This window comes from Toxorhynchites rutilus, chromosome 1 (assembly GCF_029784135.1).
Source record: "Toxorhynchites rutilus septentrionalis strain SRP chromosome 1, ASM2978413v1, whole genome shotgun sequence".
Classification (NCBI taxonomy): Eukaryota; Metazoa; Arthropoda; class Insecta; order Diptera; family Culicidae; genus Toxorhynchites; species Toxorhynchites rutilus.
Genome location: NC_073744.1, coordinates 149,548,473 through 149,560,581, shown reverse-complemented (window position 1 = coordinate 149,560,581; position 12,109 = coordinate 149,548,473). Strand labels below are relative to the sequence as shown.

The 12,109-nt window shown below is 36.3% G+C and overlaps 2 protein-coding genes across 7 annotated transcripts in view; one reads left to right on the top strand and one right to left on the bottom strand.

The window, feature by feature from the left end:
• LOC129763540 (armadillo segment polarity protein) overlaps window positions 1–2,568 on the bottom strand; it is an 83,355-nt gene extending 80,787 nt beyond the window's left edge. For 2 of the 6 annotated variants that reach the window (XM_055762721.1, XM_055762722.1), the window contains exon 1: window positions 2,382–2,568. The gene's annotated coding sequence lies outside the window, so the exon portion shown is untranslated. Of the gene's footprint in view, window positions 1–1,918; window positions 2,114–2,362 lie in introns of those variants that run through there. The other 4 variants (XM_055762713.1, XM_055762717.1, XM_055762715.1 and 1 more) reach the window with 3 other exon arrangements.
• A 3,081-nt stretch (window positions 2,569–5,649) lies between these two features.
• Window positions 5,650–6,904, top strand: LOC129761750 (uncharacterized). The gene is made up of 3 exons (XM_055759500.1): window positions 5,650–5,800; window positions 5,857–5,962; window positions 6,163–6,904. The coding sequence occupies exons 1-3, from the start codon at window positions 5,774–5,776 to the stop codon at window positions 6,558–6,560; spliced, it is 531 nt and encodes a 176-aa protein (XP_055615475.1). The 5' UTR covers window positions 5,650–5,773; the 3' UTR covers window positions 6,561–6,904.
• The last annotated feature ends 5,205 nt before the right edge of the window (window positions 6,905–12,109 follow it).

Sequence of the window (12,109 nt, the reverse complement as noted above, 5' to 3'; positions counted from 1 at the left end):
TTTTTGAGTTATGATTTTTCAAATTTAATCGGTGGTTCGAAAAAACAAATTTTCCCTCTTTTTCCAATACAAAAATTCATAACTTTCGAACTACTGGACCGATTTAGATGATCCACAAATCAAATTGAAGCTGGTGAGTTATTTTTCTTTGAAATAACACTACTTTTGTATTTATATATACATTTTTTTTCTATTTTTTCTGGAAAGCTTTTTTACATAATATATCCGAAAATCAGAGATGTGTTATGTTTTGTTTTTGAGTTATTACTTTGCAAATTTAACATGTCTTCGTTCAATATTCCTATGTAACTAGACTAGACCTATGCGAGTAGAATTCAATCTTCCCGCAATTCTGATATTTTTTTCAAAGAAGGGTAGCTTATTGGCTTTAATTTAATATGTCGATCATCTAAATGGGTTAAAATATTATGAATTTTTACAATAAGTAATATTGGGATAAAAGGGGAAATATGATTTTTCAGAACACCGGTTAACTTTAAAAAATCATATCTTCAAAACGAAAAAAATAGCATAGATATTGAGATATGAAATCATATCTCAAAAGCGAAAAAATAGCATCTCTGATATTGAGATATGTTATGTAATAAATCCAAAGCCATGAAAGCAATAAAAAAACGACTTTTGACGAAAATCTGTAAACCACTATATCGGTTTGGCATGGAATGACTGATTATCAAGGCGAGTTTGTATATTTTTAGGATCATTAGGGATGAAATTTCAATTTCTAGCCCTTTTTCAAAAATCAATCGACCTTCTGTGAGACCAGTTTTTGTATGTTCCAATAACTTTTTTATAATTTTAATCAACTCATCGTTGGACGACATAAAACTCGGTTTGTATTTCCTAAATGAGGTGAGATATAACAACGTTAATCACTTGAAACGCAATGATTAGTCCTGTGGCTCAACTGATGATCATAAGATGCCGATTGTTCGGCTATATCTCCAAATCGTAGATTTGCAGAGCGCAATATGTTTTTCTACGCTTTTTTATTTTATTGCTCTGCACATCGCTTCTCTTGCAAGCAAACGTGTGTTAGGCTATCATTCTACATCAATCGAAATTCTATTACTAGTTCCAGCGCCATATGATGTTCAATTTTGCCCAATTTCTTTTTTCTTGGAAATTTCCAACAAATTCTTAGCAAGGTCGCAATTATCCAGCATCATGCCTTTCCGCTGTGTGGAAACTGTGAACTTCAGACAAATGCCGACACAGCAAAGATTGTCTACCTGACCACCAGAGTAGGAAAGCACCTGCATAAGGCACATCCGATTAGTATGCGTTCCATAATCTTCTTGTTTCCTTATCTCCCATCCGCAAAGAGAGAGAGAGGGTTCGGCTAGGCCCAAACGTAGGACATTTATGCGACAACCAAAGAAACGATTGTATTCGAAACAGGGAAGAAAAGGGAGAATCATACCGAGAACAAAACACTTTGCTACACTGAACGTAACAGACCAAAAAAAAGTGCACCAGGATGCATGTGTTGTGGGAGATCAGAGGACGGAGTTGCGAGGCCGCGCGGTGTCTGGTGTATATGAATCCGTAAAAGGTTTATGGTCTTTTCCTCCCTCTCTCTTCTCTTCCTTTGACGCAACGTTCTCGTTTTATGTTTGTATGGTGATTTTTTTCCCATTTCTATGTTTCGCTACTGCTGCCCCGTTGCTACTGCGAACTCCATTTTGAATGTCTTCCAATATGCGCTCATTCATAGATTGGTTCGTAATTCTTCTTCTCTTTGATATTGCCGAATGCTTTTCATTAATCGAAAAGCATTGATTCACTGTTTTTTTCTTAAGCCTACTTTTTATAGAAATAATCACAAGACCTTATGCTTCTAAGATGTTTTTTTCTGCCCGTTGTATACAACATTTAAGTAATATTTTCAACTCACTGTTTTTAGATTTCACCAAGTTTACTTATGATAGAAGATAATAAACCATCACACCGTAATCCATACACTGTTTCTTGTTTTTTCAAAAGCGATCTATCAACAGGAACGTAGTTGATGATTAATAACCATCGACCAAAATACTGGAATTCTCGGCTCCCTAATGAGTCAAAGAGGAAATAATACTCCCATTCAATGCACTGAAGTAGCAGCCATTTTGATTTTTGTTTACTATACAGTACACACAGAGCACCCCCTGTCACACCCCACCAGCCCCATCAACCGTACACAATCATCAGAATTCATCACCAGAGCCCCACAGCCCAGCAAGCAGCAGCAGAAAAATGGGTTTGCTCCGGCTTGTGCACCACACCCGCGCACACACAGGATTTTTTGATGCGTCTTTTCCAGCTCAAAGCATGTCGCCAGTCGCCAAATTTCACTCACTTCCGAGAAAATAACTCACCGTCTACCGAATTGTGGCAATTTCACTCACTGTAGAAACACTTTTCACCACCTAGATCGCTGGAAAACTTTCGAGTTCAAAAAAGTTTGCCTGTAACTGGCGAATGTTTCAAAGAAAATTACACTCTTTCTCGCAGTCCACTTCTTCGCTAGCAAGCCCGCACTGACCTGGCTGGTACACGCCTACACCCGCAGAAGAAGAGTATTTTGATTTGTAAACACACGCATACAGCTCGCTCGTGGATGACATTCGCTGGATTTGACAACATTTCATGACTCATTTCAAGGGAGCTACACCAAAGGTGGCTCTCGCAAGATGTGTAGAAATGAGAATCACATGGAATAAAAATTAAATGAAATTAAATTAAATGGTGTTTGAGAATTAGAAAGATTTAAGTGCGCTACACATACAATGTCCCGTCACCGTGAAGTCAACGTGAAAGAATTAATCATCAAGTATTTTCCCATGAAAATTATATGGTCGCGTTCACATACACCGTCAACGGCAACTTCAATGTCCATGTCCACGAGAATAGTTGACGGAACGGTGATGGTGATGTTGTATGTATATCTCACCTTATTGAAGAAATTTATTGGTTTCTGAGATTTTTCTAAAAGGGTTCTGATAGTTCATTGTGTGGTGCAGAATTTTACGCTATGCTATGTTCTTACTTTGACACCATCCATAGGTTTGAACTGAATTTCCTAGGGAAAAGATGAAGCGTTCACTTACTAAGTGAACGATAGCATGTTTGATATACTCTCCATTTGCTATTTTTGTGTTCTAATCAAAATCACCAACATTGATTGATACACAAACGAGGGTTCGGTTCCTCTCCGCACACTCTATAAAATATTTTATACGGCTTGCGCGTATTTTTGAAACAGTTTATAGTATCTGGCTATAGCTCGCTTTAAATGGATCAATTGTTGCCCCTAGAAGCCTCCATTGATCGAGGTTTTAGTAGCTCAAATAAATTACACCCTTTTTATCCCACCAAACACAGAGCATTTGTTTTGCGGCGTGGATATTCGGCTTTGTCGTTGATGTTCCTGGTTGATCAAGCTTTACATACGGTTTTTTGTGTTTTGTATTATCGTAGTGAATCCATTTTTCGTCCTTGGTAACGATTTGTATATAGAAAAGACTTTATTTTGTGCCGTTCAAGCAACATTTCGAACATGCAAAATCGCCGTTCAACATCTCTTGCTTTCAATTCGTACAGAACATAATTTCCTCGCTTCGTGAAGTATTATGCAGCTTTGAGCTGTATACAAAAAGCTTGTCGAGTTACTCCCAATGATTCTACAAGCTCTGCTTGCGTTTGACACGAATCTTGATCAAGTAATGTCTCTAATTCTTCGTCGTCAAACTTTTTCGGTTGACCCGGACGCTTTTTGTCTTTAACACTATAATCACCATAAACATTCACAGAATCAAAATAGACAAAAATAGGAAACAGAAAATCAAAACTTCCCGCAAATGGTGCTTATTTGCCGCGAAACTCGATATTTTCAACGATGTAAAAATTTAACTTTTTGTGCAAAACCGCAAAACACTTGTAAACAATAGTTGGTTGACAGATGTCAACACTTCACGATTTTTGCCAAAATGCCAAATCAGCTGTGGCCGTTGACTATAGCACTGATAACCTGAAAATGCCATCTTGTGCGAACGGAACAATTTAAGTTGCGCATCCAATCTTGCATCCATCGCATCCATCTTGCGGTAAGAAAAGCTTATTTCCTTACCTGTTGAACGGTAAATCCAAAAGAAATAGAAGTTGATTCTGTACGCGATGGCAATACAAGCCAAAGAATAATTGACTGGGTAAATATCGGTTCTTCATTGGGCAACGTTTTTCAGATTATTAAATTATCTTAAGTATAGAACTTAACATGTTCAAATAATACCGAGTATATCTGTTTTGGACGCCGTTAATAAATGCAACAACAACTACAGCAGAAACGTGAAACGTGCTACGATTATTCGCATCCAAAGAGTTTTATCCGCAGCAAGCGCAGACCGCATCGATGACCACTCAGAATATCTAGACAAAACGAGGAATCAGATAATACGGATCGCGAAGCCAGCGACGGAGACAGATACTCGAAACCCGGAACGCAGCAGCAATCAGCAGTTAGCAATAAAGTTAGGGCACATCCTCTTTAGAATAATAAACCTTCTTCACGCTATTCCCAAACCTGGGGGTGAGAACATTAATTTGTCCGAAATTTAACTAGTTTAAGCCATTTTGTGCCAAGCGTTTGAAAAATCGAACAGCACCTTTGATAAATTTTCATGTCTTCGGAAAGATACCATACAGTTATGTTTTTGAACCAATTCATTAGCTACCACAATTTCATTTCATCAATTTCATTCAATGTTATATAACTTTATTGGGCAATTATGTCGATTTAAAGCGATTATGTCTGGTTAATGTTTTCAATTTTAATAAAAAAACAAAAATGTATGAATTTTTCTACAGTTTTATTTTGATAAAAAAAAACACATTCTGATGTAGGGCAAAAATCATTTGGTTGAGGCTCCTGCAGGAAAATAACAGCCGGGGAAATTAAGGGTTCGAAAAATCAAACGTTGACCATAACAAACTTTCTTTTCTGTTGAATAGATAACAACGCATTCTGGTTTGTTTGCTTTAAAATACGGAAGATTTTTTCATTTATTTTTGCATTTTCAATTGAGAATAATTGTAAGTATCAATTTTGTCCGTAACAACCTTGGGTGATGGCGATCCGTAGAATTTCGTGTGAGGAGGAGCTGGAGAGAATGATAAAAAAACAATTCTCAGGCAATCACATTTCTCCACCGTCAGCAATAAAAAATAAAAATAAGTCTTGAACATTTAGGTTTTTTTTAGCGTAAATAATCAAAATTACACCAACGGCTTCCGCCAAAAAAAAATATTTTTACGGCTTGGTCGTTGATGGGTTAAGTTATAATTTATCTACAACGGATTAGAGAATGTGTATGGAACGAACGAACTTTGAATGAAGCTCGAAATGCTCCAAAAGAAGTGCCGTCAAAAAGATTTCCCTACTTTTATTATGAAACTGTGATAATTAGGTTTATATTCTTCATGATGAATATGTATTTTATTATGTCTATAATTTGAATCATGAAAAATTATTGAATGGTTTTCCAATATTCCCTTCTTTTTCTAATAACTTTGGTTGAGGTTTTTCTTTACTGGGTAGTTTCCAACAGCACAACCTACCTCAAATTTGTATGTAAATCCGAATGCTAGAGCAAAATGTAAATAAACATCATTCCACTATCGGCGTAGAAGGACGAAAAAGCAGGTTTTCGAGGGTTTCATTTGGTTTTTATTCAAGTCGTTGAAAGTCCAACAATATATTTGTCAAGCAGACATGGTTATTATACGTGGAAATAGTGCGGTAAGCATTTTTGTTGTGTTTTTCTCTTTCAAATTTATTTCGATGTTTATTTTCAGGAAAATGATCCTTCCTCGGATGAGGCAAGAAATGCCCGTCGAAGACGTAATCAACGTGAGAATGAAGAACTTGCTCGTTATCTATTAGATCGTATCTCTTTATACTGTAAGTAGTCGGGATGTTTGATTTTTATATTGGTTTTCCGATCATGGCTACAGTAAATGCAAGCCCACCCACCTATGAACGACTAGCCATATTATCTTTCTGATTACACTACCTGTTGAAAATTTTGTTCCACATACTAAAACTATAGTTAATACGAAGTTTTTAAATTAAATAAATTCTATTTTTATCACTTTTTTCAGTGCATCTCTTCTTCAAAGGTGTAAACAAGTTCATCATCCGCTATCGCTTCAAGGAAGTTGCCTCCGCTGTATATGTGGGATTGCAACGATATCCACTGCTAGCGTTGTCCATTGCAGCAGTGGTATTCATCATGACACTTCCGTTCGTCATCTTTATCTTCTTCACGCTAACAACGGCCGTTCTCACGTTCTCCAGCTTCATATTCATCGAAGGAACGCTCATTACCGTGGCTTCGATGCTGATGGTAGGGTTCCTGATAGGCGTGTTCTTCCTAGCTGCCTTTGTAGGATCGCTTTTCCTAATGGGGTATTTTGGAATTTCCAAGGTGTTTGATTGTTTGACCAGGCAGGGCCCTGGAAACGATGCATCTCCGCAGGTAGAAACGGCAGGGGAGTAAATGTATTCTGTGGAACAGAGTTTAGACACAAATTGTCTATGATTTTAGCACTCATTAGACTGGTTACTATATTTTTACATATAATTTGTTTTAACTTATTTGTATTTGTAGTAAACAAATAACATTTTTTATAATTCAAGTCATTCCAACCAGTCACAGACAATGCACATAATGCCAATTTAATTTCAATGGAATATTGACAATTAATACAGCAAGAGTATTATTTTTTGAAAATTAAATGTGCAAGTAGAACATACTAATTAAATACGATGTCTCTCGAATATAATTTCCAATATGTCATCTTTCTGTCAATAAAAAAATAACTGAAATAAAACAAAGACGAAGTCGCATAATCTGTTTTTTAATGATTACTGATCTCCCGTTCTAATACTGTCATTTATCATGGAATCAATGGGCCCTATTATAGAAATCGAATCGAGGATTCGATACAATCACTATCACACCGAGTAAAATCTGGAATTATAGAAATCGAGGAAAACTGCTCGATTCGTTAGCAAGCTCGAATGTCAGCGGTTGTGATGAAATATTTTGAAACAAGCTTGAAATGTTTCACGGAGCACTATAGAAAGGATGCCAAATCTTTTTTTGAGGTATCTGCTATGAAAATGTATTTCCAAAAGTGTTAATATGGTTATGTTTTGGAGAAAACTGATATTCCCTCTACGAATGAAGCTTAATAGGCGTAAGACATGCATGGATGTGTAATAAAAACGATATCGGCGTCAATAGCATTATTGTATTGGGCCACCACCTTTGGCCCTGAATCCTCGCTTGTTGTGTGCTAGTGTTTATTTACTTTTCACCTCATGTCAATCCAAATCTGTAATTTAAAAAAATCATTATTGTTTTGCAAGACATTTCTGCTTTAGCATATGGTATAGAAAGTTCGGTATAGTATAGCAATAAAAAAGAAAATTGGTGACAAAAGTAACACGTACTAACATACGCTAGCAGGAATAAGACATGTTTAGGTAGGAAATTCGTTTGATAGTAATTCGTATAATATGATAAAATTTACTTATGAAGTTGTATGTATCGTAGAAGAAACACTTACTTTCTGGCATTCTGAACCAAGACGCATTGATGGTCTCAGCGCATTAAGCTCCTCACTGAATTCCTCCCACTTTTCCTTAACCGGGATTTTATTTTAACTTCCTCCACAAATACCCCGAGCAATGTTTACATTCGCTTCCATTGGTTCAACGAGTCGTTCAAACAGGTGGTGATTTGTCTGTCCACTCGTTTTCAGCCACTGAAATATGTGCTGGAAGTAGTGATCCCCGATAATCGTTCGATTAATCGATTAATCGAATACTTCCTACAGAAATCGATTATTAAACGAACGAATACTGCACAACCAATAATCGAAGCGAACGAATAATTTACGTCGATTAATCGATCCAAACGCTGAGATAAAAAAACGTACGGCCGTTGCAGTTTTAAGAGCGATTCACATACAACATACACGTCACGTTCACGTCCCGTCACGTCACGATACGTCAATGATTCTACCATGCAATTCTCATGAAAACATTCACATACACCAGCAACGTAACGACGCGTCAGCATACGTTCAACGAAAACGACCGGCAGGGTTTATAGAGAAGAATAATTGACGGAGACGGACGGCTCGTTTGGTTTTTGTCTGGGCTTTGTGTCTCGGCTTTTGTTTTGATTTGATTGTAAAGTAATTTACATCTACATCGACATTAAGTTAATTGAACAGATCTGTGATGCAACACGTTTAATTAGACATTTTTACCTCTAGTTGGACATTTTTGTAAACATTGAGTTCGGGGCCCAAATTATGGCCCCACATTGAATGTCGCCACCAGTCGCAAAGGTCCAATTACTGGTCAAAACCGACTCCAATGCGACACTGAGTGGTGCCTCAGCATATCGCTTTACAAGTAACTTACTGTACTTTTTATGCCAACATATCTCTTAGTTCCAAATTTCGGAGTGAAAATCATTCGCGACTAGTTGAAAGAATTATTCTATTTATTATTATTATTGCATAAGGGTCGGACTACGGGGTTTAAGCATTTAAATAATTGAATTTTGAAAAATTCAATGAGAATCATTCATTGAATTTTTCAAAATTTAGAACTGATTCTAGGCATGCTGATTTGAAAGAGGGCATTGCAATTTAAAATTGTTGTAGGTGGCGACACCATGAATAAAATTAAATAAATCATTCGTTTAGCATTTGACGTGACTGTGCTGGTGGAAGCATTGACTGCATGTGTGAATTGGAGGAGACGTTGACGGAACGTAGACGTTCTTCTCCGTAACGTGCTATGTGAATCGCACATTATCCTGAAAATCAATCATTATCTTTGACGCTCCCTTAAGTTTATAAACGAAGCTCAATGCCGTCAACGCGAATTGAGCATTCTTTACGACTTTAAGGGAGCGTAAAGGATAATAATTGATTTTCAGGTGGAATTAACATATTTTTGATTCCATATGGCTTTCTAGCAAATGAGAAATATTAGTCTGACGGATTATTTCTCTCAGTAATGCGATTAATCGATTATTTGGGTCGATTAATCGTATCGAATAACGAACTGCTGAAAACTATTCGATTAGCTGATGAACGATTAATTTCAAAAATCGGGGATCACTAGCTGGAAGTAAGTTCTGCATTGTAAATTATAACATAATTAATATGAATAATGTTGGATTGAATAATTACCTTGTATATACTATTCTGGCAGCACCGTAAAATAAATACTGATCAAATAAACTAACATGTGTTGAAAATTGCATATATTCAAGCGTTTCTGAAATGTTTCCTAAAGGAAAATATCAGGGACGCAAACCAAAACAAAATAATTCTCTGAAGATATGCAACAAGTGAACCAAACAACTCGAAAAATTCTGACACTTGCATCGATAGCTATCACTCGCTCGGTGCTATCGAATTGCTCGATTTCTATAATAGTAAAATAGGTCTAACGAGTTCTTATCGCCTCGATTTCTATAATAGGACCCAATATGTATAATTTAAGCACGAAATCGGTCAAAGATACCAAACCTTTTTCAGTAATGATTCTGTTTTACATTGTGATTCTGAAGTAGATCATCTATTAAATACATTAAGAAGATCAGCCAAATTTGAGGGTTTTTCGGTACGATATATGTTTCTATGATGATATGACACCCCTCCCTCCTCTGGAATGGAGAGGGGGTCTCATAAAAGTATTACACATATTTCAACCAAACATGACAATTGAACATTTTCGGAAAATTCTGAAGGAAAATAGGAAAGTTCAGAAAATTAAATTCCCACGTGTTCTACAATTACATAGTGACAAGCGTTGTTAGTCTGTTTGATGTTTGCGCTAACGACATTGATCTTTGTTTGAAAATCGAAATGGATTTTAATGCGATGAAATGCACTGCTACAGTGATACAAACTCGTAATTGTACTCCACCGTGCAAATCTCTCTTCCCTTCTTTTGAAAGTCGAAAACAAAGTTTCAGAACATTCTGTTTAGATGAAGTCATAGTGTCATATAATAGTTAAAAGGTTTGCTATCTGTTTTCAGAATAATGGTTTTTCTTTCTCTAAGAATTGCGAATGTATGAAGATTGATTCAAACCCATAATCGTACTCTGGTTGAAATTTCAACTCAATTCATAAGGCGATGATCAATTTCAAGATTCCATCATTAGTATGGCTTGTTCATTGCAACTATCTTTAGCTGTCTTTAGCCGTTATCTACGAGTTTTTTGGTGTATTCGGAAGGAATATTCATACATTTCTTAAATCAAGTGGTTTTTACAATCGTTATTTTTAGAAATTTGATGGTTTCTAAATTTCCTACACAGATGACTTCCATATTTTTTTAACAGGGATTGATGCTGGGAGATTGGGGAGAAGTATCAATAACTTTTGAGCAATTATAATGTAACCATGTGCGAACTATATGTAACTTATGCTTAGGGTCATTGGCTTGGTAAAACTTGAATCCTCGTTTCAATCTCATTTTGTTTACACTTTGCTACATGTTTTTCTTTAGAATGTTCAAGTAAACATTCTGACCCAATACACCATCGATGGAAACCAAATTACCCCCTACATGCACCCTCATACCATCCCTCCACCACCAACATGTTTATACGTTGCTTTCAGGTTTTTATGCTCAATTCATCGTTTGGCTTCCTCGATACGAAACGACAATCATCGGAGTCAAAAATATTAAATTTCGACTCATCTACGGGAATAACATCTTACCAGTAAGACATTGGTGTGTTTCATGCTGTTTGGAAAAGTGGAAATTGGAGTTACTGATTTATTTTGCCGTTTGAACATCCTAAAGAAAAAACATGTAGCAAAGTGTGAACAAAATGAGATTGAAACGAGGATTCAAGTTTTACCAAGCCAATGACCCTAAGCATAAGTCACATATAGTTCGCACATTCTTCTTCTTCAATGGCACTAACGTTCCTAGAGGAACTTCGCCGTCTCAACGTAGTATTACTTGCGTCATTTTTATTAGTACTTAGTTGAGATTTCTATGCCAAATAACACGCCTTGAATGCATTCTGAGTGGCAAGCTCTAGAATACGCGTGATCACAGTGCAAGTCGGAGGAAATTTCTTTGACGAAAAATTCCCCCGACCAGAACGGGAATCGAACCCGAACACCCGGCATGTTAGTTATGACGCTAACCACTCGGCCACGGGAGCACAAGTTCGCACATGGTTACATTATAATTGCTCAAAAGTTATTGATACTTCTCCCCAATCTCCCAGCATCAATCCCAGTTAAAAATATGGAAGTTATCTGTGTAGGATATTTAGCAACCATCAAATTTATAAAAATAACGATTTCAAAAACCACTTTATCAAAAAATGGAGGAATATTCCCTCCGAATACACCAAAAAACTTGTAGATAACGGCTAAAGACAGCTAAAGATAGTTGCAGTGAACAAGGGATACCATACTGATGATGGAATTCTGAAATTGATCAACACCTTATGACTCGAGTTGAAATTTCAACCAGAGTACGATTATGAGTTTGAATCAATTTTCATACATTAGCACATAAATTCGCAATTCTTAGAGAAATAAAAACCATTATTCTGAAAGCAGATAGCAAACCTTTTAACTGTCACATGACACTGTGACTTCATCTAAATAGAATGTTCCGAAATCTTGTTTTCGACTTTCAAAAGAAAGGAAAAGAGATCTGCATGGTGGAGTACGACTACGAGTTTGTATCACTGTATATCTTCTATCTATATGAATAAAAATGGATCGCCAAATATGTTAATAAACCAGCTTATGGAAGATTTGTGGTTCTTTCCATAAAAGATTATTTCTTTGCGACGAGTTAGGAAGAAAATTAATTCATAGAATCAGAAAAAACAAATTTTGGGTGGGACGAAGTTTGCCGGTCAGCTAGTTATGCATAAAAAGATTAATAATAATCGGATTCACTTTTTAAGAGTTGGATGCCTATCACAATCAGGGAATATTTGTCTCTGAAAATGGGCAGAGATAAAAAAAAACTCCA